Source organism: Arabidopsis thaliana (assembly GCF_000001735.4).
Source record: "Arabidopsis thaliana chromosome 1 sequence".
Lineage (NCBI taxonomy): Eukaryota > Viridiplantae > Streptophyta > Magnoliopsida > Brassicales > Brassicaceae > Arabidopsis > Arabidopsis thaliana.
In genome coordinates, this window is record NC_003070.9 from 4802494 (window position 1) to 4829711 (window position 27218).

At 37.0% G+C, this 27218-nt stretch overlaps 7 protein-coding genes, 1 long non-coding RNA gene, 1 other non-coding gene and 1 pseudogene across 11 annotated transcripts; 5 read left to right on the forward strand and 5 right to left on the reverse strand.

The window, feature by feature from the left end:
• Positions 1 to 226: 226 nt before the first annotated feature.
• AT1G14020 (O-fucosyltransferase family protein) lies at positions 227 to 2882 on the forward strand. The gene is made up of 8 exons (NM_101268.3): positions 227 to 695; positions 776 to 843; positions 929 to 1017; positions 1110 to 1272; positions 1380 to 1669; positions 1759 to 1963; positions 2071 to 2228; positions 2351 to 2882. The coding sequence occupies exons 1-8, from the start codon at positions 437 to 439 to the stop codon at positions 2616 to 2618; spliced, it is 1500 nt and encodes a 499-aa protein (NP_172855.2). The 5' UTR covers positions 227 to 436; the 3' UTR covers positions 2619 to 2882.
• Positions 2813 to 5024, reverse strand: LSMT-L (Rubisco methyltransferase family protein). The gene is made up of 6 exons (NM_101269.2): positions 4484 to 5024; positions 4365 to 4393; positions 4027 to 4238; positions 3789 to 3911; positions 3296 to 3700; positions 2813 to 3215 (listed from the first exon to the last, which is right to left on the reverse strand). The coding sequence occupies exons 1-6, from the start codon at positions 4945 to 4947 to the stop codon at positions 3000 to 3002; spliced, it is 1449 nt and encodes a 482-aa protein (NP_172856.1). The 5' UTR covers positions 4948 to 5024; the 3' UTR covers positions 2813 to 2999.
• Positions 3183 to 3630, forward strand: AT1G05047. Its single transcript, NR_138826.1, has one exon. It is a non-coding gene; the product is annotated as an other RNA (long non-coding RNA).
• A 2597-nt stretch (positions 5025 to 7621) lies between the features above and the next one.
• On the forward strand, positions 7622 to 12231 carry AT1G14040 (EXS (ERD1/XPR1/SYG1) family protein). The gene is made up of 12 exons (NM_101270.3): positions 7622 to 8616; positions 9352 to 9721; positions 9807 to 9855; positions 9940 to 10011; positions 10106 to 10235; positions 10320 to 10440; positions 10539 to 10797; positions 10885 to 10989; positions 11079 to 11273; positions 11355 to 11636; positions 11711 to 11847; positions 11951 to 12231. Exons 1-12 carry the CDS (start codon positions 7995 to 7997, stop codon positions 12048 to 12050), a joined length of 2442 nt encoding a protein of 813 aa, NP_172857.2. The 5' UTR covers positions 7622 to 7994; the 3' UTR covers positions 12051 to 12231.
• A 958-nt stretch (positions 12232 to 13189) lies between these two features.
• Positions 13190 to 13495, reverse strand: AT1G14048 (GCK domain-containing protein; the record flags this gene model as incomplete). The annotated part of the gene is made up of 1 exon (NM_001123809.1): positions 13190 to 13495. One exon carries the CDS (start codon positions 13493 to 13495, stop codon positions 13190 to 13192), a length of 306 nt encoding a protein of 101 aa, NP_001117281.1.
• A 939-nt stretch (positions 13496 to 14434) lies between these two features.
• On the reverse strand, positions 14435 to 15619 carry AT1G14060 (GCK domain-containing protein). The gene has a single exon (NM_179328.2). It carries the CDS (start codon positions 15398 to 15400, stop codon positions 14861 to 14863), a length of 540 nt encoding a protein of 179 aa, NP_849659.1. The 5' UTR covers positions 15401 to 15619; the 3' UTR covers positions 14435 to 14860.
• A 2242-nt stretch (positions 15620 to 17861) lies between these two features.
• On the reverse strand, positions 17862 to 18056 carry MIR830. Its single transcript, NR_139743.1, has one exon. It is a non-coding gene; the product is annotated as a microRNA ath-MIR830 precursor (primary transcript).
• A 1889-nt stretch (positions 18057 to 19945) lies between these two features.
• Positions 19946 to 21921, forward strand: FUT6 (fucosyltransferase 6). The gene is made up of 2 exons (NM_101273.3): positions 19946 to 20195; positions 20275 to 21921. Exons 1-2 carry the CDS (start codon positions 20033 to 20035, stop codon positions 21723 to 21725), a joined length of 1614 nt encoding a protein of 537 aa, NP_172860.2. The 5' UTR covers positions 19946 to 20032; the 3' UTR covers positions 21726 to 21921.
• A 15-nt stretch (positions 21922 to 21936) lies between these two features.
• AT1G14090 lies at positions 21937 to 25030 on the reverse strand (annotated as a pseudogene). Of its 2 annotated transcripts, one of them has the most exons (3): positions 24735 to 25030; positions 22287 to 24059; positions 21955 to 22162 (listed from the first exon to the last, which is right to left on the reverse strand). The 2 variants fall into 2 exon arrangements; another variant differs by having other exon boundaries at positions 21937 to 22162; positions 22287 to 24985.
• Positions 25031 to 25467: 437 nt separating this feature from the next.
• FUT8 (fucosyltransferase 8) lies at positions 25468 to 27094 on the forward strand (the record flags this gene model as incomplete). The annotated part of the gene is made up of 2 exons (NM_001084062.1): positions 25468 to 25573; positions 25650 to 27094. The coding sequence occupies 2 exons, from the start codon at positions 25468 to 25470 to the stop codon at positions 27092 to 27094; spliced, it is 1551 nt and encodes a 516-aa protein (NP_001077531.1).
• Between the last annotated feature and the right edge of the window lie 124 nt (positions 27095 to 27218).

Genomic DNA, 27218 nt, shown 5'->3' on the forward strand with positions numbered 1-27218 from the left:
ACCTATTTTTTTTTTTTTTTGGTTATAGAATAATCTTTGACATTTAATGATATATATAATGAAACAAGTTAGGAAAATTGAAGCTTTCTGAATTAGGAAATAAATTGTGTAAGCAATAGAATGAGTTTCTTGGGAAAACAATAAATAGAAGAAGAAGAAGACACTTTGACGGTTAATTAACTTATTTTCCCATCTCTCACCGTTACCACCTCTTTTTTTTTTTTTTCCGTCTCGTGATTTTTTTTTCTTCTTCTGAATTTCGAAAGAAAAAAAAACTCCTCGAGATTCAAACCATTTGACACAAAGGAGAGAAGAAGCATTTCATTTCGCGTTTGTCATCTAATTTCAATTTCTGACATCTCACAAGATCGGAGAAATTTAGGTTATAGTAATTTTATTCTCATGAAGCGGCGACGACGATCGTCGGAGGAGGGAGATGGAAGTTAGATCGGAGAGTAATATTACTCAGGCGCGAAGCGATAAGCTTCCGCTTCCGCCGGCAGTTCCGAAGCCTCGTGTACAAGTATGGTTCGTTAGAGTTTGCTCCAGCATTTTGGTTTGGACGTGTTTGGTTCAGCTTTTCGCCGCCGGTGAGCTTTGGCATTCCCGGATCTTCACTGGTTTAACCAATCAGATTTCTAGATTCTCAGCCCCTGTTGAGCCAGTTCCATTGCCACCTCCTCTACCTCCTCCGAGTCAGTTTTCTCTCTATTTAGGGGACATTAGGGTTCGTTGGTGCTTGAGAGAGTTTAACGAGATTGTTGATTTTGTGCAGGGAATTATACAAGCAATGGTATTCTACTTGTATCCTGTAATGGTGGATTGAATCAAATGCGATCCGCGGTTGGTGACTTTGCTTTAATTCTCTTTTTCTTCTTCTTTCAGATTTGATGTTTTTCCAAATTCTGATTTTTATGTTGTGTTTCAGATATGTGATATGGTGACTGTTGCTCGGTTATTGAATCTCACTCTCGTTGTTCCAGAGCTTGACAAAACATCTTTCTGGGCTGATCCTAGGTACTCTATCTTTGGTGTTTATAGAATCACTCATGTGTCTTATATGCTTAACATTTTTTAGCAATCTAAAGTATCCTCATTTTTGTTTGCAGTGGTTTTGAGGATATTTTTGATGTGAGACATTTCATTGATTCATTAAGAGATGAAGTTCGGATCTTAAGGAGGCTTCCTAAACGGTTTAGTAGAAAGTATGGATATCAAATGTTCGAAATGCCTCCTGTGAGCTGGTCTGATGAAAAATATTACTTGAAGCAGGTTTGTCTTGTTTATCACTAGTTTTGCTGTTTTGGTTCCTTTGACTATCCTTGTTACAAGATATTACCTAACCATTTGCATATGTGATTGGTTAATTTCTTGTTCAGGTATTGCCTCTCTTCAGCAAGCATAAAGTTGTACACTTCAATAGGACTGATACCCGCCTGGCAAACAATGGTCTTCCGCTCTCTCTCCAGTGGCTCAGGTGCCGGGTGAATTTTCAGGGACTAAAGTTCACTCCACAGCTTGAGGCTTTGGGATCTAAGTTAGTTCGGATTCTACAACAAAGAGGGCCATTTGTGGCTTTGCATCTGAGATATGAGATGGACATGTTAGCTTTCTCTGGCTGCACTCATGGTTGCACTGAGGAAGAAGCGGAAGAGCTAAAAAAGATGAGGTTTCTCTTCAAAAGATTTCTCCTGAATTGGTGCTCTGGTTATAGGTCTTTTTAGTTGTTAATTCATAGGTCCATTCTGTGTTCTTTAGGTACACATATCCCTGGTGGAGAGAGAAGGAGATAGTCTCAGAGGAGAGGAGGGCGCAAGGGCTGTGTCCTTTGACGCCAGAGGAGGTGGCCTTGGTATTAAAAGCGTTGGGATTTGAGAAAAATACACAGATATACATTGCAGCTGGTGAGATTTATGGGAGCGAGCATAGACTATCCGTGTTAAGGGAAGCATTCCCGAGAATTGTGAGTCTACCAGTCCTGGTTTCCCTTTTCTTGCTACAAAGAATGCTCAACTGCATCGTCATTACAATGCACTTTTTCTTATCAGTTTTACTCACCTGTGGTTATAGGTAAAGAAGGAAATGCTATTGGAGTCAGCAGAGCTGCAACAGTTTCAGAACCATTCGTCTCAAATGGCTGCTCTAGATTTCATGGTATCTGTGGCCAGCAACACTTTTATTCCTACGTATGATGGAAACATGGCAAAAGTCGTGGAAGGTCATCGTAGGTAAATTATTTGTGGTGTCGAATGCATTCAATTTCATGACAACTAAAAAGGTGGTGTTAAGAATAACCAAACCTGTGATTCTATATAACCATTATTGGTCTATATCTGATTTGAATTTGCAGATACCTTGGATATAAGAAGACAATCCTGCTTGACCGTAAGAGACTCGTGGAGCTACTAGACTTACATCACAACAAGACCCTCACGTGGGATCAGTTTGCAGTAGCAGTCAAGGAAGCCCATGAGAGACGAGCAGGAGCACCTACTCATCGAAGAGTAATCTCTGACAAACCTAAGGAGGAAGATTACTTCTACGCAAATCCTCAAGAATGTCTTTGTGAAGGTACAAATTGCCACGACCTGTTTGGCCATAGAAATTTAACACATTGAAGTCATGTTTTTAGCATATTATATCTCATTGCTTCCGCAAGAGGACGGCATGTCAAACACTTGAACGGGAGCTGCATAGTTCCTTCCCTGAGTTTTTCCATTTTTGTTTGTAATTTTTTTCAATTTTCCTGCATAGTTGCTGATCTTGATTTATTTAGTTTTACGTAAATTAAGATGTAACTAAAAAGAAGATTATGTCTCATCTTATAGAATTTCAAAAAGCCTGCTTTTGGCAATAGCCTAACATACAAATTGTGGTCTCTCAACTCTGATGTCTTGAGGTTGATTCAAGTCTATGTGGTCTGAGACCAAACCAGTAAAGATTTTCTTTCTAGCCTTGAGTTTGTTCTGCAGGATAAGCTATACAAGCTAAGCTAATTCTCACTTGGTTTCCCAGAAGATAATATCCCCTTGTTCGCCAACCAACCCAAGATCTTTGAGCCTTCTCTCTTGGTAATACTCTAAAATGTCAAGTTCAAGCTCTCTATCCTTGAAGATTTGGTCGATTTGCTGAAGCACTCTCTTCTCACCAATCCTTATCTTGAGAGCCATTTCCAACCTAGGCTCAAGCTTTCCTTTGTCCAGAAGCTTCTCATCCTACAACAGACGATGAAGACGAGTAAGAAATGAGTGTTAAGCTGCAAAGACAGTACAAGTAAGAGCTCGAACATATATACCTCTTCAATGGTCGTATCAAAACCAGACAGAGCAGATTTGCAGGCATCTCTGACAACACGGCATATGAGTTCCTCGTTTGTACGACTTACAGGCAATTCAAGATGACCCCATATGGTGTTATTGAAGATAGATTCTAATAAGAAAGCATCTGGACCGCCAAGAGCCACAAGCCGAAGGTACTGAAGCATACCAGCGGGAAGAGTCTGGCCGTCTACTATGTCAAAGTATCCGGTCTCACCCATCTTGTTACTCTCAGCAATATCCAACTTATCCCCAAAGAATGGGTCTGATTCTGGTATCTCTATTGTTAAAGTATATGAGTTCCGTTTAGGGTTTGATTCCACAAAACCATAGTCGAGAGCAAGTTCTGCATTGCTTTTGTTCAGATCGTACTGAATGTATACCTATGGAAGAGATCATCCAAACAGTATTAAAGGGCTTGTTCTTACACTCTTGAGGGAGAAAACTAAGTAGACAGTGTTTGGAGCATACCTGCTCACCTGCTTTAACATAAACAGGTGACTTCAAGGAAAATAAGAGATCTCTAGAGAAAAGGCCGGCTCCTTTGATCTCGTATGCATAATCTTCTGTCTTTATCGCGGGGTTATGGTTTATCTGTTCAAATTCAAACATTGAAGTCAGAGATTCTCTGCTGAGCCAAGCATCAATGAATGAAGATTATTTTCTGAAGTTTTCACTAGACAATATCTGAAACAAGAAGATAGCTTGCCAAGTCTGCAAGAGGGATCAAGACAAGGTTTTGGCCACGGAGACGAGAAAAAGCCCTCGACTTGAGGATCCCAAACGCCCATATGAAGTCATCAAGTGTTATGCGGGATGAGAAGAGATCTTTGTTAGGCAGTAATATCTCTTGTTCCAGTTTCAAGAATTCATTCTCCACATACTCTTTCACACCCAATGTGGTGCTCAACAGTTGAGTCCCTGAGCCAAACAACAGTAACCACAAAGTTAATAATGTACATCATCATCAGCTACTGCTACTCAGACCAATTGGTATGAATCTAAACAATGATCAGACTTTTCAAAGAAAAGGGTAAGAAAATGGACCTTTAAGCTCAGCAAGCTCCTCTTCTGACCTGTACTGGAGACATTTCACGAAGAAGACATCTCATCAGCTTAGTGTTGATCAGAGATACAATTGATGATCAGAGAAGGACAAAACCCACCAGAAGACAGTAGAATCAGTAGATTGAGGAAGCATATCAAGATAAACTCTCCATGAAGACTCTTCTTCATACTTCTCTCTGATCAAAAACAGAGCTACTGAAACCCACGGCTTTAATCCGCCGCATAAAGGTCCAATCTTGGAAGCAGTCACTGTCTCTGGGTTTATCCACAATCGCTTGGGAATCTCCAATACGACCTCGTTTCTTCCAATATCACGCCTGGCTACAAGTCCCAAACCTTCCGGTACCACCGCAGGTTCTGCCACAGACTTCCCGGATACGACTCCTTGGTCTCTGAGCCATTTCCAGAAATTCCGAACATTTTCCGGCAACTCTGAGCTTGAAGCTGAAATGGGTCTCACCAAAGATTTCTTGGGTCGAGAAAAGAGAAAGGAAGGGTTTTGAGACTTTTGAATTGACGGGATACGGAGAAAACCCGACACGACGGCGACGGAGGCTGACATGGTGGTTTTCCGATGGCGGGTAGTATCAGTGAAACAGAGAGTGTGTGGATAACAATAATATCACATCAGTTTTTTCTAAGTTGTTGATGAGACAAAAATCTAGTTATTCTAGTTACCAATGTTAAAGGCCCATTATTCTAAAAGGCCAAGGCCTACATTTTATTTTTGTTCTGATGTAATTAAATTGTTAATTGTCTGTATTTATTTTCATTTTTAAAAAATTATCTTTTTAACTTATGGTAGCTTCAACTTCTTTTTCTTTTTTTTTTTTGTCATCTCAACCTTTGTAAGAAGAAAAATGGTCAACTATAGCTTCAACCTCAAATCTACTGACTTGACACTTGAGTTTTAAATAGGTAACATCTCATGGAGATCCCAATATTCATTCTAAATTCCTCCAAGATAATGCAACATGTTACAACAACAACAACAACAACAACAACAACAACAACAACAACAACAACAACAACAAAAGAGATTGGCCGAGACATATATGTAGTATGTACCCACCATATCACACATACCTTCATAATCATCATCATCATCATAATATCAAGTGGTCTAATTCAAATGTTTTTGATTTAATTATGTGTTTAAGTAGTTCATATTTAATTGTGTGCTAAAATACTTATTGTAATTGAAGAATCAAATATACAAGTCTTATTCACTATTCTTAATCAAATAGAAATTAGTCTTAAATTTGTAATTTAGGGGGTACAATGATCCACTATTCTCCATCAACGTAGAAGACAAGTAATTTACTTTGTAATATAGGTAATGGTACGTACGTAGTAATCACATGTAAAAGCGGAACTTTCCTTTCTCTTGTTTTGCCGGCTTGACCACGGGATATGAGACCAGTAAGGTACATGTGTAATGTGATACCTATCAGAAACCCTATTACACTCTTATCAAAAAACAAAACAAAACCTATTACACTCTCTCGGCTTAATTAAGATTATGATCAATTCCAAATATGTTTCTGATATAACTTTAATTATTAACGAGAAAACCAAAGTTTATTGCTACTTTTTTCCGTCGAAATGGCCGCTATTTTAAGTTTTAGACAATAACTTGGTCCATGAAATTAAGGTACAACGTCGATATTGATTAAGATCAGTTTACTTTTGCTAATATAACGTGTTAAGTTTGAGATGGGAGACACGTGAATGACTTTTCATTACTTTCAAAAATTGTTCAAAATTCCAAAATTGGCAACAAGACTGTTTTAGTTGTTAATATGCAATTAGACTGTTTCAATAGAGTGTATTTTTCTTTGTCAAAATGTAATAAGTACTAATTTGTCATACAAAATATCAAATGTCAAGAACATAAACTCTTCTAACGGAACCGCTTGTCGCGCCGAAACTCGTGTGGTAAACCTGAAAAACAACTCACTAATCGCAATTTTAAATCAGAGACTGAGAAAACACTTCTCACGAAAACCACAAAACGCGGTCAATATCGGGATGACGACATGATGTGGTGGTCGGATTGACACAATTCAGGTTGGTCAACAAAATTCATCCCTCTAAAATATATTTTCTTAGTTCGTTGCCAAACAGATATCTTACCTTTACTCTTTTTTTTTTTTTTTTAAAAACTCATATAAATAGGATAGTTATTAAATTTAACTACAAATGGTATTGTATATGTATATTCTATGGCTAGGTGAAAAGGCTTCCTTTAGTTCGAGAAGGTCAAAATGGATGGCTAATTAACTTTTATATACAAACAGTATATGCCTAACATTTAATAAGGAGAGACTCAGATTCCTTGTCAACTACTCACTATTGTCTCCATGACTCTTTAAAAAATATATTTTTATAGAATCTTAGTATTCAGAAATTAAACCGTAGCCTTTATAGGATAACAAATGTAGATGATGTTAAATATGAAAATTGGCTCCACAACTGTCCATGAGGCATAAATAACTCGAAAACTTAATTAGTTTGATCTTACAGATAACTAATTTTTTGTCACATTTATTATACCCCAAAGTATCTTAATAATGCTTGTCGGTTCAAGTTCATATTTTTTCCTCGGTTCAAAATCCAGGCTATTTATCCGTTCTTTTTTAATTACCTTCATGATAACTTGTCAATTTTGTATTTCTTATTCATGATTTTTCTCATGCACATACCTAATTTACGTCGATTAAGATCCATGCAACGTTCATAAAATAATGAGATAGTATATTAGTATTAGTATCACATACATAACGATATAATATTTTACAATGTATTTGCATGTAAAGCATTTTCAACAACTACTACTTAATCCACTTTGGTTCTGTGCACCATATCGACCTTGAGCCGCCCATATACCGCGACTAGGGTCGTCCACTACGAATATAAAAATTTATCGTTATAAATATAAATAATTGATATATTTCAATGATTGATGGATTAATTAATATAAATAAAACATGTCAATGTAAGACTAAATGACTAATCAGCGGGACTAATCAACTCCTCTTTTTTTTTAAATAATTCAACTGGTAGATCAACGCGGGTTTTTAATCTCTTGTAAGAACTAGTACGAATGTACGATAATAATTCCAGTTTCTCACCCGAAAAACTGAAGCATAATGTTTGCTCACACACTGACACACACTGTGGTTAAATAAAATATCGAAAGTTAAATTTACAAATTGTTTTATCGTAATACTTGAAAAACCAAAGATTATATTATGTAATTATAACAAAAAGAGATATAATAAATTACTGGATTTCAAATCTCTATATTTTTGTCTCCACTTTATCAAAAAAAAAAAACATCAGTCTCCACTCTCCACGCGCCTTTTAGTCGCCCTCTCTGAATACACTACAGTACAACGTTGAAAAGAATTCAATAAAGAAGATCAAAAAGCAATAAAGTTAATCCTTACTTTAATTAGAAACAATTTTCTAATCATAAACCTTTATCATATCGTCAAAACATATCATGAACGACTTGTCTCTCTCTGTTCTCTATATATATATGACTCCTCTTCTTCAAAGTTCAGACACAAACATAAACTAGCGTTTAATAAAAAACAAGAAAAAATGAAGTTCGGAAAAGAGTTCTCGTCTCAGATGGTGCCAGAGTGGCAACAAGCTTACATGGATTACGATTTTCTCAAAACTCTTCTCAAAGAAATCATCACATTCAAACGAAGAACCAACAATGCACCTTCTCATGGTGGTGCCAAGACCGGCGGAGGATTAAACCGGAAATTGACTCTATACCGTGCGTTTAGCGGTCTTGTCTCAACGCCAAGGCATAAACGTAGTAATAGCTCTCATGATGTTGAAGAAGGTGTACAGTTGACGGGATCGATGAGGTCGGGGCCGATTCTTGTGAACACGACCGCGAGTCATGGTTATGAGACGACGTTTCTGATGGCCGCGGAAGAAGGAGGAGAGTACGAACTAGTGTTTTTCCGGCGACTAGACGATGAGTTCAATAAGGTTGATAAGTTTTACAGAAAGAAAGTTGAAGAAGTGTTGAAAGAAGCGGCGATGCTTAATAAACAGATGGACGCTTTGATCGCGTTTCGTGTTAAAGTTGAGAACCCAGATGGATGGAGATGGGAGGAACGGACGGTGGAGATGACTCGATTAGCTTCCGATATTGCTACTTCTGCGGCGGCTCTCTCTGCTTCTACTCCAGCCGGAGCTAAATCCAGTAAGCAATAATCAATACATATCTATCTACTCTTCACCTAACTCACCCACTTTGGACATAAAAAGACAGGAATTTGGTCCAAATTTATGTCTAGGTACTATGATCATATTTGTTAGCACCAACCAAATACGAAATTGATAGTACCGATACATGATTTAGCTTAATCAAATCATACTATAACAAATTGTACCAAAACCGGATTAGAGTTGTTTCATTTTTCATCAGACTTGAACAAGAAACAAGATAAATTGGTATTTTAAATTTTGTTAGTTTTAAATATACTCACTAACAACAAGTGAACTGTAATTCCATTTTTATATTTTTTGAATTTGAATATTCCATATACTTCCAATTGAACTTTTTTTTTAGTTTATTTTACTCGTTTGGATTTAAAAATTCTCACTGAAGGTAAATGATTTTTATATTTCAAAGTAAAAAATTTAGTGGTTGGTATTTTCATTTCCACTTGAGTTATTTTATATTCATGTATATTAGATTTGTTGTCTATTAAAACAATGATTTACTCTCTATCTCACATTTTTTTTTTTTTTCATAAGATAATAAAATAATCTGTTTTTGAACTTCTAAACGTTTTTCCTTGCGGCTTCAACTTCCATGCAAGCTAGATCATTTTATACGGTACTGTACCAAAAACCGGATTATGAAATTAATTTCCGGTTCACTTAAATCTCACGTTACCGTAGTCTCAACCAAACCGAAATTTTGAATATGTAGTGAAAGTTAGAAGTCAAGAGCACATGGAAGCAATCCAAGAAGGAGGCTCGAGCAGAGCTGGGCTAATGGAAGATGATGAAGAAGACGAAGACGAACAAAACGAAACCTCTGTGGTATCTACCGGAGCAATCGATAATGAGACTACTACGAGCAGGATGAGAGGAGCGAGACCATCTCCGATCGATGTACTTGGTCGAGTTAAGATCAACAACACAAAAGAGACACCTCGTTCCACCATTAAAGGAGTTCTCAAAGTATCAAAACAGACAGATTTAAAATTCAGCAGAGAGAATCTGATGAAAGTCGAAGAGAGTCTCAAGCGTGCTTTCATCGAGTTTTATCAGAAGCTTCGACTTCTCAAGAGCTATAGGTGCGTATGGGTTTCAAAGTTTGAGTCTTTTTATGATTATGATTGATGGGTTTTTGATTTTGATATTCGATTATGTTTTGTGTAGTTTTTTGAATGTATTGGCGTTCTCGAAGATATTGAAGAAGTATGATAAGGTAAGCTTTGAGATTTTTGAGTTGAGGTTTTTTGAAGGTTTTATATGAATGACTGCAATGTGTTCGACGAAATGTCTTTTACAGATAACTTCGAGAGATGCAACGAAGCCTTACATGAAAGTGGTTGATAGTTCATACTTGGGAAGCTCTGATGAGGTAAGAGGTTTATGAGATTTTTCTTATTTGATAATAAAGTAACTTCATCAATTCCTCTGTTTTTTATTCTCGTATGATTGCTCTGTTATGATAGGTAATGAGACTCATGGAGCGTGTTGAAGCAACATTCATTAAGCATTTTGCTAACGCTAATCGGGCAAAAGCAATGAACATTTTACGACCTAAAGCGAAACGAGAGAGACATAGAATTACATTTTCCACAGGTGAAAAAATCAGTAACTTGCATAATTTGGGTTTTAGTATCATTGTATCAAACTTTGTGGTGCTTATGAGGAAGTTGGTTTCAGGTTTCTCGGCTGGTTGCGTTTTTTCTCTTATAGTGGCTCTTGTTGCTATCATCCGTACCCGAAATCTCTTGGAAATGGAAGGCCAGAAGGAATACATGAATACTATGTTCCCTCTTTATAGGTAAGAACTTAGTAACTTCGCCTTCTTAAGAACGTATCTCGAGCATTCAAGTTGGAATGTGTTGTTTTGAATGTTTTCTTCGTTGTTGTTACTTGCAGCTTGTTCGGGTTTATCGTGCTGCATATCATCGTGTATGCTGCTAATATATACTACTGGAGGCGATATCGAGTAAACTATTCCTTCATATTTGGGTTCAAGCAAGGAACTGAACTTGGATACAGACAAGTCCTGCTTGTTGGTTTCAGCATCGGAGTCTTGGCATTGCTTTGTGTTCTTGCCAATCTTGACATGGAGGCAGACCCCAAAACGAAAGCCTATCAAGCTAGAACTGAAATTCTTCCTCTTATCCTACTTGCTGTAAGTCCCAAAACCCGGAAATTCGACTTTTTAACTGAAAAAAGAACGGCATAATAACTTTGTGATGTTTGTTGTCGACTTTTGCAGGCTATGTTCATTGTTCTAGTCCTGCCATTCAACTACTTTTACCGCTCGAGTCGCTTTTTCTTCCTCACTTGTCTGTTTCACTGCCTCGCAGCTCCACTTTACAAGGTAAATCAGGGATAAAACAAGCTCATCAACTAAAGAGAATATGGTAAAAATTTGAACCGTCCAATATTCATTCGCCTTTTCCTATGCAGGTTACATTGCCTGATTTCTTCTTGGGAGATCAGTTAACTAGCCAGGTTCAAGCGATTCGAAGCATCGAGTTCTATATATGTTACTATGGTTGGGGAGACTTCAGACACAGAAAAAGCACTTGCAAAGAATCTGATGTCTACAACACTTTCTTCTTCATTGTTGCTGTCATCCCTTATGTCTCTCGCCTCCTTCAGGTAAAGCACATAGCTACTCCTTTCAAAACGAATAATACAATATCTTGCAGTCCATAACGAAACTTGTTGTTACTCATACAGTGCCTGCGACGGCTGTTTGAGGAAAAAAACCCGGAACAAGGGTACAACGGACTCAAGTATTTCTTGACTATAGTGGCGGTTTGCTTGAGAACGGCTTACAGTATCCAAAAAGGTCAAGTCGCTTGGAGGGTTTTAGCTGCTGTCTTCTCATTTATAGCTGCAATATTCTGTACTTACTGGGACTTTGTCCATGATTGGGGTCTTCTAAACCGGACATCCAAAAACCGTTGGCTTCGAGATAAACTCCTTGTTCCTCAAAAGAAAGTATACTTCATAGCGATGGTGAGTCTCATGCAAAAACACTTTTCATCAAATCAAAGATGTTTCACAGCAACTAATCTTAGAACATGTATCAGGTTTTGAATGTCCTGTTGAGATTTGCGTGGATCCAGACAGTTTTAGATTTCAACTTTTCTTTCATGCATAGACAGACGATGGTTGCCATTGTCGCTAGTCTTGAGATCATTCGTCGTGGTATATGGAATTTCTTCAGGTGAAAAAAAACTTCAAAACTCACATTACCTGAGTCCACAAGCTTTGTTGCATTAATATTCCAATTAGTAACTCTCTGTTTTTGTTTGGATTATGGAAAACAGATTGGAGAACGAGCATTTGAACAATGTCGGGAAATACCGAGCCTTCAAGTCCGTCCCATTACCGTTCAACTACGATGAAGATGACGATAAAGATAACTAGTAGTTTCAGATAGATTATGATAAAATTTGGAAAAAAAGGTTAAGATAAATTAAGATTGAGTGGCATAAAATGGACTACGTGTTTTTTATTTTGATCGAATGTGAGTTAATTAGCATCATTTTATTATTGATATCAATTTTGTATCATTTATTTAATTGATATTTTAATTTGTATCATTTTATAAGTGATGCTAATAACAAATTAGTACAACGATTATCTGTTGATGTAAATATATAGGTTTCTATCAATATTTTAAAAATAATCCAAATCATTATAGATTTCTATCAATTAATCAAATTGATGCTAAACTATTTAATAAAAACATCAGTTATTATAATTGATTCTAAATCATCTATATTTGTCTCATTTATACAAAATTGATTCAAAATAGTATCACTTAGTTTTGTGATACAATTTAAGTGATTTAATTCAATCTTTTTTTTTGTAGTGCATACGCACCAAATAAACCATCGCATAAAGATCTTAAGATTCTAAATCAATGATCCACAACAAGATCCCGAACTTGATTTTCACAAAGATTAAACCACAACGTAACTCTGATCGGAAACTTACAATCTTCACGCATCTTCTCGCTCAACTTCCTTGAGCTCCCATTATCAAATCGGTCCAGTCGTCTTCACTCCTCATGATCGATGATGCTTCGAGAGGGATTGATTTCTACGGAAAAATTCTCTGAGATTTTGAGAGGGAATGTTCAGTTTAATGCTTTCGAGAATCGTTTATATAGCTAGTCATTCTGAACAAATAAACCAATGGATCGGAAAGCAAATGAAGAGAGAAAGCAAATGCTAGTGTATTTTAATACAATATGAAACCACAAAGAAGTAAAACTTTTCAGCTTGATCTTCAGACAAACTAGAAAATGCATAAACCAGATTACCAGAAGTAAACACTAGAAAAAGATTCTGTTTTTAGAAGCAAAAAATCACACTCACATGAAGAAATAGCTAACTAAAGAAACCACAAACAAACACAAAAATCCTCTTATAGATCAAATAACCTATCGAATCATATACAGAAGGAAAGAGTATTAATTCAGATGGAAACACTCCCAAGCCCCAACTGATATTCCTTGTAAACAAAGAAACCATCAAAAAACCCTAGACCCTCTTAATTAATCATTCTTTCGAGAGAAAGGCTTGAAGCTCCTTCTCTATGTGTTCTTGAGCAGTTTTTTTGGCCGCAAGAAACGGACGATAGTGATCAGTGAGCATCCATACCATACATTTGGTCATCATCGCAAAGACTCCAACGTTGGTAGCTTCATCAGTGCAATCTTCCCAGTCAGTAAATGGTTCCTTGCAACCACCTCCTCTCATGAACGCTGAAAACACCTCTCCTTTCTCTTCTTCTTCCCTTACTTCATTTGGGGATACGGATTCCCCTGGATCTCGCCAAACAGTTGACGGCAAGAAATCCTTCATCATCAGTTTTCTTCGCATCGAGAAAGGGAAGATAGTAATCAGAATGTCTCTCCATACACTTCTCCAACATCGTATAACACAAAGATATAGGTTCCTTATTCTTCTTCTCAGCTTCCTCCACACAACCTTTAAAGGCCGTATAATGTTTCCTTGGATGCACCTTCTTTCATAAACACTTGTAATCGATTTTGCCAAAGACTTCACGAATCTCCTACTTTCTCTGGCTAGACTTGTTTTTTTTTTGAGATTTGGTATCGGAATTCTCCGGTTTCAGATCCGTGGATGACAATTAATCAGTGATTATCATTTCATTAGGTCAGAGAATTACAATATATGTAGGGATATGATAATTTACAATTAAGTATTTGATAATTGCAATTTTTTAAAATATTCGATAATTACAGTTTCTTTACGCATGTAGGGATGTAGTCATGTAGGGATGCATCATGTCTATATAACATAAGACATATTGGGATGCATCAGAATCATATAACATAAATAGTTTGGAACCAAATAAACGTTGAACGAGGCTTTTCTCACACCATATATCTTTTCAAAACATACTAACAAGTCAAAAATTGATATCCATGTAACTTGAAAATCATGCACAGACAATGCTACCTTTGAATGGTCATTAAAAAAAGAAGCTAAACACACTTCAGATCCAACCATATATGTGATCAAAGCCAGTGATAAAAGTCGAGTCATTCTTGGCAGCTAACGACTAAGGTAAGCAAAGAATCATATGGTCATGTATGGAGGCTGATAACAGAGATGAAGTTCTGTAATGTTTCACATCTCCCTACAAATTAGAAACACGACATACATACATACCAGGCAAAACTGGGATCTGTAAAAAAAACTATCTTCGAGGAGATATCAACCAAACAGAACGTCATCGATCATGAATGAAAGTGTTAAAAACAAATGCTAGTGTATCTTAAGCACAAAGTGAGTCAACATAGAAGTAAACTTGATCTTTAGACAAACTAGAAAATGCTGGAACCAGAAGCTATCACTACAAAAGGTCTGACCTTTTCTGTTTCAGAAGCAACAAATCACATTCCAATGAGAAATAGCTTAGCAAACCACAAAGAAGACAAGATTTCTTCACTGAACCATTAATGGGTCTCAACAAAAGTCATGACCTTTAAAGAGCAAATTCTCTCTCGAATCATATAAAAAGGAGTATGAATTCAGATGACCTCAATCAATCAACTTATTAATTAGAGAAGAAACATGATCATCAATGGGATCTTATAAGTTATGATTCTAACAACGAACTTTCCTCTGTTCCTAGAGAACAATTTTTATCCCCAAATTCCAATCTTTTGATATTCCCATAAACAAGAAACCATAACAAAATTACCCTTGAGCTTGCTTCTTCGCAGCTACCTCCTCTTCCGAGATCTTCTCTTCTTCTTCCTTCTTCTTCTCAGCTTCAAGCTCCTTCTTAACCTCTGCTTCAGCAGCTTTCTCCGCAGCGAGAATGGGCTGATAGTAATCGGAATGTTCATCCATACACTTCTTCAACATCGAAGTGACTTCCATACAATTAGTAACAATATCTTCCTTGTTCTTCTCAGCTGCTTCAACACACTCTTCCCAAGCAACAAACGAATCTTTGCAACCACCTCCTTTCATAAACAAGCAAAACCCACACTCTCCTTCCTCTTCACCATCTGCGTCTCCTCCTCCTCCTTCTTCTGGTTTTTCATCCGATTCGGAATCTTCTGGGTCTCTCCAAACAGTTGATGAATCTCCGAGTTCCTCAGATGGAGCTGGAGTCGACGGAGACGCATCTCCGAGTTTCTCAGATTTAGCTGGAGGAGCTTCTTCGTTGTTTTGAGATTTGGGGTCGGAAAAAGTCTCTGTTTTTGGATCTGTGGATGATGTAATTCCCATTTTTCTCTCAGGAGAGAGTGAGATCGGATCTTATGGAAATTGGAGGATTCAGGAGGAGAAAAAGATGTCTCTTTTTAAGGGTTTTAAGGTTCTCTCTCGGTGCCGCCGCCGATTCTCTTTACAAGCCAGAGAGAAATGATCAATCGAAACGTCTTTATGTTAAAACCCCTCAAAAACCTTTCTATTGAACCGGATATTCTAAACCGGACCAAACCGAACTTAAACCTTTGTTAAACCGTAAGAATTTAACCAAAGTGAATATGATAAAACAACAACAAAAGAATGATCTGTCCACAAGACGATTCAAGAATAATGTATTGTTAAGATTTCAACATCAATGTTTGTTGCTAATTAAACACAAGTCTCCTATTTGCTACAAATCGAATATAGACACCAACATCATTCGTTTTATAGTAATAAAAGGAAGATAAATATAGGGAGTAATCATTAGATTAATATTACAGTCGCTTTCAGATTTCGTCAAATTTCACAGGCAGACAAGTTTCTTTGACTTGGTCACTATAAGAGTTGTAAACTCTTTGATAAATAATTGAATACAGCAATTATTTCAAATCTCCGGTGAAGTTTTTCTGGGCTCTAAGTATGAAGACAAAGCTCATGATAACAATCTTCTCTTGCTTACTACTTTGGTCGATGTTGTTGTTACTATCATTCTCCAACATCTTCAAACACCAGCTTCTTGGTGCTACAATCAACGGTATGATCAATCATCTTTTGGGTTTCTTAGTCAGAAATGATCCTTTTCACTTACTTTTTTCATTTTCTTGCAGTAGGTTCAAAGGATTCTGTAAAACCGAGGGATAGACTGTTAGGAGGACTTTTAACCGCTGATTTCGATGAAGATTCTTGCTTGAGTAGGTATCAGTCTTCCTTGTATCGCAAGCCTTCGCCTTACAGAACTTCTGAATATCTAATCTCTAAGCTTAGAAACTATGAGATGCTCCACAAGCGTTGCGGTCCAGGCACTGATGCTTACAAGAGAGCAACAGAGAAGCTTGGTCATGATCATGAGAATGTTGGAGATAGCTCTGATGGTGAATGCAAATACATTGTGTGGGTGGCTGTTTATGGGCTTGGAAACAGAATACTTACTCTTGCTTCTGTGTTCCTCTACGCTCTCTTGACAGAGAGAATCATTCTTGTGGACCAACGCAAGGATATTAGTGATCTCTTCTGTGAGCCTTTTCCTGGTACTTCATGGTTACTTCCTCTTGATTTTCCATTGATGGGTCAGATAGATAGTTTCAACCGGGAATACTCGCATTGTTACGGAACAATGTTGAAGAATCATACCATTAACTCGACAACAATCCCATCACATCTCTATCTTCATCTTCTCCATGATTACAGGGATCAAGACAAGATGTTCTTTTGCCAAAAGGATCAGTCTTTAGTCGACAAAGTCCCTTGGCTGGTTGTCAAATCCAACCTTTACTTTATTCCATCTCTATGGCTGAATCCTAGTTTCCAAACCGAACTAATCAAGCTATTCCCGCAGAAAGACACCGTCTTCTACCACCTGGCTCGGTATCTTTTTCACCCGACAAACCAAGTCTGGGGTATGGTCACCAGATCCTACAATGCTTACTTATCAAGAGCAGACGAGATACTAGGGATTCAAGTACGGGTTTTCAGCAGACAAACTAAATATTTCCAGCACGTGATGGACCAAATCGTAGCATGTACACAAAGAGAGAAACTGTTACCTGAATTTGCTGCACAAGAAGAAGCACAAGTAACTAATACATCAAATCCCTCCAAACTTAAAGCTGTTCTGGTTACATCTCTGAATCCAGAATACTCAAATAACCTAAAGAAGATGTATTGGGAACACCCAACTACAACAGGAGACATAGTAGAAGTTTATCAGCCAAGTAGAGAAAGGTTTCAGCAAACAGACAAAAAGCTTCACGACCAAAAGGCCCTGGCAGAGATGTACCTCTTAAGCCTAACTGATAAGCTTGTCACAAGCGCTTTGTCAACATTTGGATATGTAGCTCAAGGTCTTGGAGGGTTAAAGCCATGGATACTCTACACACCAAAGAAGTTCAAATCCCCTAATCCACCATGTGGCCGTGTCATCTCCATGGAGCCTTGTTTCCTTACACCTCCAGTACATGGATGTGAAGCCAAAAAGGGAATTAACACTGCAAAAATCGTTCCTTTTGTAAGACATTGTGAAGATCTTAGACACTATGGGCTTAAGCTAGTTGATGATACCAAAAATGAGTTATAGATTTTACAAATCGAAACAGAGCATCTTTCTGATTGTATGTAAAGGCAAATGTATACAGCAGATGTATTAAAAATCAAAACTTGGCTACTGCAATTTGGTTACTTACTCGATCCAGAAGTTATGGTCCAAAGGCAATGCTCGAATACATGGTTACTGCAATTTTAACAGAACAGGACCTTCTCTGTCGGATTTGTGAGGTCATGTCGATGTTCTTCAAAATTCAAGCACTCTCCTAACTTGTAATCGCTCTTCGTTCACTTCTTCTCAAAATAGTTAGGTTATCTGGAGAAACTGGGGTCTATTGAATTATTATATGTCAGCTAACCTAAACTATTTGGAGAAGAGGAGATCGAGGCGTTTACAGATTTTGTGTTTAGTAAAGACACTAGCGAGACTCTGGTGAAATAGACAAAACAAAACAAAAATAATCCTAATTTTATAGGTTTTTGGTTAATATCATGTGTAATTTATTATTATTTTTAAAATGTTTAAAAGTAAAAAAAAGAGTTATAAAGCTGAGTTTTTAACAAGTGTCAAAAAAATGAAATTTGAATTTTAAGTTTTAGATTTTCAATATTGCATATAATAAAATTCTGGAAATAATCATATTATTATTTTCCGTATAAAATAGTCAATGTTACCTTACCTATTAAAATGTTAATACATATCACAAAATTAAATGCTAAAGATTGTTTTCCAAGTTAAATTTGAACCATTAAGCTGTCTTTGGAAAACCAAATAATATTTACTTATGACAATTGACCTAAACTATATACATTAAACAGATATGGAAATAATCATAAAGGCATAAATCTTTTCACCTTTTTTTTCTTCTTCTAGAAAACAGTCAATATTATTAAATACGGGCATAATAACTTCTTACTATGAACGTTTAGCAATTAGCATTAAGCTCTCTTTGTTGAAAAAAAAAAAAAAAAAAAATTCTCTGTTCTTCTTTTGTAATTTTCTTTTTATCACCTTCTTGTTCTTCTTTGTTTCTATTTTTTATTGGCTTTTTTCGTCTTCGTTCAATCTGAATCATTTTTTCATGACTATTTTTTAAGTTGCGTTTTCAATTATAAAAAAATTTGTTTATAGATTGATTGACAATATGGACACCAAAAAACCATCCGATCCATATGTTCGAGAACAAACATGTTCTCAAAGATCAATTCAACCACCAACAAATCAAGGCAAGGTACGTTATGAATTTATATATGAAACTTTATAATTTGTTTTCTGTTCATATTTAAGTACACATTCAATATATACATATTCAAAAGATGAATAAAACTTCATTTGATAAAAATTATAATCTTAGTTCAAAGGTCTATATTGATAATTCCATTAGAATTCTTAACATAGTTTTCATAGAACATTCATTCATACCTCTAAAAATCCCTGTGGATTGGTTTAATCTGTTTTAATCGTTGATTTCGGTTGGTTTAGTGAAAAGTTCAGCATAGGCTTTTATCTCTTGATTTTGGGCTTAGTTGTTAAAGGCCCATGAGTTCAGATTTTCTATTTCAAACCGTTCGAAACAGAGTAGACCTAAACAGAGTAACGAACGACTCTAGTGAAGGTAGCTTGTTTTGCTAGCAACGAAAGCTATTTTTATTGGTCATTGCAATACGTTTTCATAATACTAATAAAGCAATTAGTGGTCTAGTAGCATTTTTTTATTGGATGGTAGATGCAAAAAGTTTTCTATAAGAAACCCGACTAGATTAGCCAAATTACATGCAACATCTTTAAAAATGATTTCGAGAAGCTGCCTAAAAAAAGAAAAAAGGATTTGAAACATAACCCATTTTAAAACCAAAACATAAAAGTTGAATTGGCCTATCAATAAGTTGTCAAAATGGTAAGTTTTGGATAGGCTCATCACTCATAAATCAATTTTGTTTACTCTCTTTATTCTTAGTCAACAACGCGAATTTCCGGATCTGATTAGTATTATTTCCATAAAATAAATGAATGTATGATTTGTCAATTTGAAAATAATACATGACATGTGATGTATTGTTTGGATTCCAAGTTCTCACCATTTTGAGGATTATTGCTTTACTACAAAACAAGTCCCTAGTCACATTGGTCATTTCTTCGTTAGTTTAAAATTATATATAACTCAACTTGATGATTCACATAAATCGAAGATCAAGACTTTTCTAGTTTAAAAAAAAGTGGAGTCACGTTACGTAGTTCGTTGATTGTCACAACTTAACAATGACCCATTAGAATATTCAAAAGACTTAGTATTATATACAAATGCATGTTTCGTCACCTTTAATTAAGAATAAAGAGTTGTAATCACGCTAGATATATAACTCTTTTGAATCAATCTCCTAGTTATAGCTGATCATACTAAAGTCAACATGTATCACATCTTTCAGATCTCCAGCGAAGTTTTCAGAGCTTTTGGTTTGAAGATGAAGATTCTGCTAACACTAGTCTTTAGTGGCTTACTAATTTGGTCTGTAGTGTTAGTTTCATTCTCAAACGACTTCAACAACCAACTTCTTGTTGCTACTTCCAACGGTAAATAAAATCATCTATCTTTTGTTTAACTCAAGAATTGTCAGAATTGCTGCTTATGACTTTCTATTTCTTGTAACAGTTTCAAGGGAATCCGAAACACCGAGAGATAGACTGATCGGAGGGCTTTTAACCGCGGATTTCGATGAAGGTTCTTGCTTGAGTAGGTATCAGCAATCTTTGTTGTACCGGAAGGCTTCACCGTACAAGCCTTCGGAATATCTTGTCTCTAAGCTTAGAAGTTACGAGAAGCTTCACAAGCGTTGCGGTCCAGGCACGGATGCTTACAAGAAAGCAACAGAGATTCTTGGTCATGATGATGAGAATTATGCAAGCAAATCTGTTGGTGAATGCAGATACATTGTGTGGGTTGCGGTTTACGGGCTTGGAAACAGAATACTTACTCTTGCCTCTGTCTTCCTCTACGCTCTCTTGACAGAGAGAGTTGTTCTTGTTGATCAAAGCAAAGATATAAGTGATCTCTTCTGCGAGCCGTTTCCAGGTACTTCATGGTTACTTCCTCTTGAATTCCCATTGATGAAGCAGATTGATGGCTACAACAAGGGATACTCTCGTTGTTACGGAACAATGTTGAACAATCAAGCCATCAACTCCACTTTGATCCCGCCGCATCTGTATCTTCATATTCTTCATGATTCAAGGGATAATGATAAGATGTTCTTCTGTCAAAAGGATCAATCTTTAGTGGACAAAGTCCCTTGGTTGATTGTCAAAGCCAATGTCTACTTTGTCCCATCTTTATGGTTGAATCCAACTTTCCAAACCGAACTAATGAAGCTGTTCCCGCAGAAAGAAGCCGTCTTTCACCATCTCGCTCGGTATCTTTTTCACCCGACGAATCAAGTTTGGGGCTTGATCACAAGATCCTACAATGCCTACTTATCAAGAGCAGACGAGACGCTTGGTATTCAGATACGGGTATTCAGCGATCGAGCTGGATATTTTCAGCATGTAATGGATCAGGTCGTAGCTTGTACACGAAGAGAGAACCTTTTGCCTGAACCAGCTGCACAAGAAGAACCAAAAGTCAATATATCAAGAAGCCAGAAACTTAAAGCTGTTCTTGTCACATCTTTGTATCCAGAGTACTCTGAAACCTTAAAGAACATGTATTGGGAACGACCGAGTTCAACAGGGGAGATCATTGAAGTTTATCAGCCAAGTGGAGAAAGGGTTCAACAAACAGACAAGAAGCTACACGACCAAAAGGCGCTCGCCGAGATGTATCTTCTAAGTCTAACTGATAAAATAGTCACAAGTGCAAGGTCTACATTTGGATATGTTGCTCATAGTCTTGGAGGATTAAAGCCATGGTTACTCTATCAGCCAACAGGTCCTACAGCTCCTGATCCACCGTGTATTCAATCCACGTCGATGGACCCTTGTCACCTTACTCCTCCGTCTCATGGATGTGAACCCGAATGGGGAACTAACTCCGGGAAGGTAGTTCCTTTTGTAAGGCATTGTGAGGATCGTGGGAACGATGGTCTTAAGCTATTTGATGAGTTATAGATCTTCTTTAATATAGCTGATTCAATAGGATTGTGAGTTATTGAAACAGAGAATCTTTGATGAATTCTTCTGATTGCATGTAATAATCAAATTTTAATCTTTGTTTCTTTAGAGTCGTCTATAATAATCATTATTAGTGTCCTGGTTCAGTTTTTAATTAAACACACAAATAAGAGAATCATATTTTCATGCTTAATGAATACCTTAACAGTTTACAGTTTCATCCTCTGTATTAATATGTTAATGCACAGAAACAATTAGTTGTTAAAAACATTTACAAGGCTTGTTTGCTTTATTATAATAACTCTGTACATTTACTTACAATTCAAAATCAATAAGGCTCCTGTAGCCCTGTGTCTGAGAGCTTTGAAAATCCTCTGTTTCAGAGTTTCTTAATCCTCGTCCTTCTTGGTGAGGTTCGTGCTTTACCTGAATTCCTGCAGCAGTAGTGTTGTAGATTAAGAAATTAGGCGATTTCATTTCAAATCTTCTCACATTTAAAAGTATACGAACCAAGAAAACATCATTTAGTAAATGTGAAAACATAAAACTAGTTTCTACCTTTATGATTCCTCTGTTCTCAAGCTCGTGGTTCCTTCGTTGTCTTTTTCTTTCCCGAGGAAGAAGTGCATTGACATGAAATGAGCTCACATCCTCATTTACGCGTTGCAGATCCCAAATTTATTGTCAACTGATAAAGAACTCTGTTCTCAATACCTATAACCGTGTTTCCACATTCTCACTTTGACCTTTTAGATATAGGCTCTCTTCATAAATTCTTGGATCACTTTTTTAGATCGAAGTCTCTTGGCCTTTAATATAGCATACTGTACTGTAGACAGGGAAGCTGTAGTTGGCTCAATGCCCTTTCCCCACATCTCTTGGATAAGTGTGACCGCCTTATGTACGAATCCATTCCTACAACAACTAGCTATTAGTGCTGTGTAAGGCACAACATCAGGCTCCAATCCACTTTCAATCATTTCAGCAAAAATTCTTTCTGCCTCTTGAAGATCCTGAATCTTGCACTGCTGAGCAATTAAAAACGTGTAGTAGACAACGTCTGGTTTAACATCAAAGGCCTTCATTTCCCTCTTCGTATCAAACTTTGGAATATTGAGCAAAACTGTGCATGTTACCACATCAGGTTTGATTCCCATTGTCTTCATCCTTATAAAAAGAGCATAGGCTTCCTTCAGCTCGTTTAACCGGCAGTATGTGTTAATGACTGTAAAAGTGTACAAATCAGGGATCATTCCTCTAGCAACTAAAACATTAAATTCTGCCGGGCTTCTCTCACATTATTAACTCGACACCAAGCACCAATTAGCTTTCCATACATGCTCTTCTCAGGTTCGACTCCAAGTTCCCACATTCTTTCCAGTAACTCTTGAGCTTTGCTGATATAATCATTCTCGGCGCAAAGACTAGTGAATAGTGTGAAATACACACTCTTGGGTAGAGGACATTCCAGACTAATGAATCGTTCAAAGGCCTGATCAAGACAGCCAGCTTCACAATAGCCTTTCACCATACTTGCATCATTTTCCCGAGATTTATGTTCCAATCTCTCATAAAAAGCTTCAGCCTCGTCTAGTTTATCTGCAACAATCAGGCCTTCAATGACCATGTTGTGTGTAACAGAAGTGGGTTCTACACCCCGATCTTCCATTAGTTTCAGCGAATGCCTCTTGTACAAGACCATTCCTAGCCAATCCACCAGCAAATACGTTATATATAACAATATCAGGTGTTTTACCTGTCCCGTCCATTTCAATCATCAAATTAAAGGCATCAAAACATTAACCTTGAAGACAGCAACCACCTATCAATGTCGTGTAGTTGATGACATCAGGAGCTATTCCTTTACCCGTCATTTCTCGGAACAAGCTTCCTCTACTTTGCCAAGCTTTCCCAAAGCACCAAATGCAACATTGTAGCAAACCTTATCAAGAGAAATGTTCATCTCTCTAAACTCTTTAAACAGATCAAAAGCTTCCGAGAAATTTCCCATCTGACAAATGCATTGAAGGATTGAGCTTACAATCACACAATGTATTCTTTTTCTTTTCTTCACCATTTTGTTAAAAAAATCCAAAGCTTAGATATATTCAGATTCTTGCGATATCCCTCAATTATGGACGAGTTAAAATAGACATCCGGATCAATCCCAAGTTCCTCCATGTCAAGAACAGCTTTTTTAGCCTCTTCTATTCTCATCTCATTACATAAACCACGAACCACTCTGCGATATGCAATTCCAAGATCACTCTTATCCACCAGAATATTTGCGTCCCTCAATGGTTGGAGTACAAGATTAGCTATACCTGCCATCTGATTTAAACAGAGTCCTTCAATGAAATTCATATAAAACACACTACATTTCCTAGGCTCTGAATTTAACAGTCTACTAAGAAGCTTCTCTACTCCTTTTGTATCCTCATTCCTACACAATGCTTGAACCACAAGCACATAAGTATTTGCATCCGCATCCAGCCCCAGCCGCTCTATTTGCATGAAAGTAGCCACAGCCATATTGTTTTCTCCAGAAGCAATCATACGGTTCATCAAAAAACTCAATGCTTGTATATCTGGAACACACCCTAGGGGACTAGTCTGGAAAAATATATCGATAGCTTGGTCAAACATATCAAGATTAGCATAGGCTTTAACCAAGGCACTGGAGAGCCTGCTCAACAACAGCAATGACCCTTTTCCCTCCTCTTCTGCTTCTCCAACGGCCTTTAACAGATCCATGACACTGAATCCGCGTCCTTTATCTCCTTTTCTAACGAGTTCCACTAGAAAATTATTCAATTTCTGATCCAAACCACAACCAAAAACGATTCTGATAACAGTTGCATAAGCTTGGACACTAGGCAAAAAAGTCACATTTCTTTCCATTCGTTTCAGAAACGATAAAGCAAGATAAGGATCATCTTTCAAACTAGCTAAAACTCGAAGAAGCTCAATTTCTTTAAATTCCAAATGCTTTACAATCAAAGTTACCTTCTTTCACTTGCTCCGAGTATGAGATTATCGGGTTCGCCCGGGAAAGTGCAGGAACCACGTACAATCGCGACGAGGGTGCTCTTCGAATCAATCCTCTCACATGCGAGAGTAATGAAATCGGGATAACCCGCATGAGATATTTTCCGATCTTGTGGCTGCCGGGAAAAAAACCCTAGCAGAGGCTAATTCCGACGACGATTAGCATCAGAGATTTTCTCACTTATCGGAGGGTTTTTACACCGACACCGAACCGACTCCAACCAAATATAAAAATAAATTTGAACCAAAACCGGTTAACGCGGTCGTACTCTAATTGTGTGTACCAACTTTTTTAGCTTAAAAGCGCATTAGTGTCTTTAATAATATTTAAAACATTAATCAAATGTGTTGGTTCTTTAAATTGGAGATACTTCTTAAAAATGTCTCTATCAAACATTTATGACGTGGTGTCTTTATTTTGTAGACATTCAAAAATTAAAATAATAATTTCTTTTTTATATATTATATTTTAAGTTTGGAAAGACATTCTCTTTATATGTGCAGTGAAATACTCTTTTGTTTCCTTTGAATTCGCCATAAATTAAAAAAGAACTATTATAAAATGGTTTAAAATTTGATAATGATAGTTGGTACTTGGTAACAACAAGTTTGGGTTTGGTAAAAAAACCAAAAAAAAAAGTTTGGGATTGGTCAAAATAAATTCAACATTGCTTCTTAATGAGATAAGAAGATGAAGGTCGTGATAACAGTCGTCACTTGTTTATTTCTTTTGTCAGTGATGCAACTCTCATTCTTCAATATTTTCAATTACCAGCTTCTGGATGCTACAACCAACGGTAAAATCTTTAATCTTTAGGTCTTGCTGTTGTTACTCAAGTTTTCTCCTTTGACTCAATATTTCATTTTTCTTAGGTTCAAAGGATTCCAGGAAATCAAAGGATAAACTGTTAGGAGGGCTTTTAACAGCTGATTTTGATGAAGATTCTTGCTTGAGTAGGTATGAGTCTTCCTTGTATCGCAAGCCTTCACCATACAAACCATCCAGATATCTCGTCTCTAAGCTTAGAAGCTATGAGATGCTTCACAAGCGTTGCGGTCCAGGCACAGAAGCTTACAAGAAAGCAACGGAGATTCTTGGTCATGATGATGAGAATCATTCAACCAAATCTGTTGGTGAATGCAGATACATTGTGTGGATTGCTGTTTATGGGCTAGGAAACAGAATACTTACTCTTGCTTCTCTGTTTCTCTATGCTCTCTTGACTGACAGAATCATGCTTGTTGACCAACGTACGGACATAAGTGACCTCTTCTGTGAGCCTTTTCCAGGTACTTCCTGGCTACTCCCTCTGGATTTTCCACTAACAGATCAATTAGATAGCTTCAACAAGGAATCTCCGCGCTGTTACGGAACAATGTTGAAGAATCATGCCATTAACTCAACTACAACAGAAAGCATCATCCCCTCGTACCTCTGTCTTTATCTTATTCACGATTACGACGATTATGATAAGATGTTCTTCTGTGAAAGTGACCAAATTCTCATCAGGCAAGTCCCTTGGTTGGTCTTCAACTCGAATCTTTACTTTATCCCATCTCTATGGTTGATCCCTTCTTTTCAGTCAGAATTAAGCAAGCTATTCCCACAGAAAGAAACCGTCTTTCACCATTTGGCTCGCTATCTTTTTCACCCGACTAACCAAGTTTGGGGCATGATCACAAGATCCTATAATGGTTATTTATCAAGAGCTGATGAGAGACTTGGGATTCAAGTACGAGTTTTTAGCAAGCCGGCTGGATATTTCCAACATGTCATGGACCAGATCTTAGCCTGTACACAAAGAGAGAAACTATTACCTGAAGTGTTTGTCTTAGAAACACAAGTCACTAACACATCAAGAAGCTCGAAACTTAAAGCTGTTCTTGTCACTTCTCTTTACCCAGAGTACTCGGAGATTCTAAGGCAAATGTATTGGAAAGGCCCGAGTTCAACAGGAGAGATAATACAAATTTACCAACCAAGTCAAGAAATATATCAGCAAACAGACAATAAGCTTCATGACCAAAAGGCACTCGCTGAGATATATCTCTTAAGTTTAACGGATTACATTGTCACGAGCGACTCGTCTACGTTCGGATACGTTGCTCAAGGTCTTGGAGGATTAAAGCCATGGATACTCTACAAGCCAAAGAACCACACAGCTCCTGAGCCACCATGTGTTCGTGCCGTGTCAATGGAGCCATGTTTCCTTAGAGCTCCACTCTATGGTTGTCAAGCTAAGAAAGTGAACATCACCCCTTTTGTTATGTATTGTGAGGATCGGATCACGGGTCTTAAGCTAGTTGATTCAAATTAGAAATCAAATTTTTTTATTACTTTGTGTTGTTTGATCTGAAATCCACTAGCTTTTATTTTTGTGTGTGTACTTGGATCACTAAATTCAAAGTTTTATTTATTAATTTAATGATTTCTATATAGTA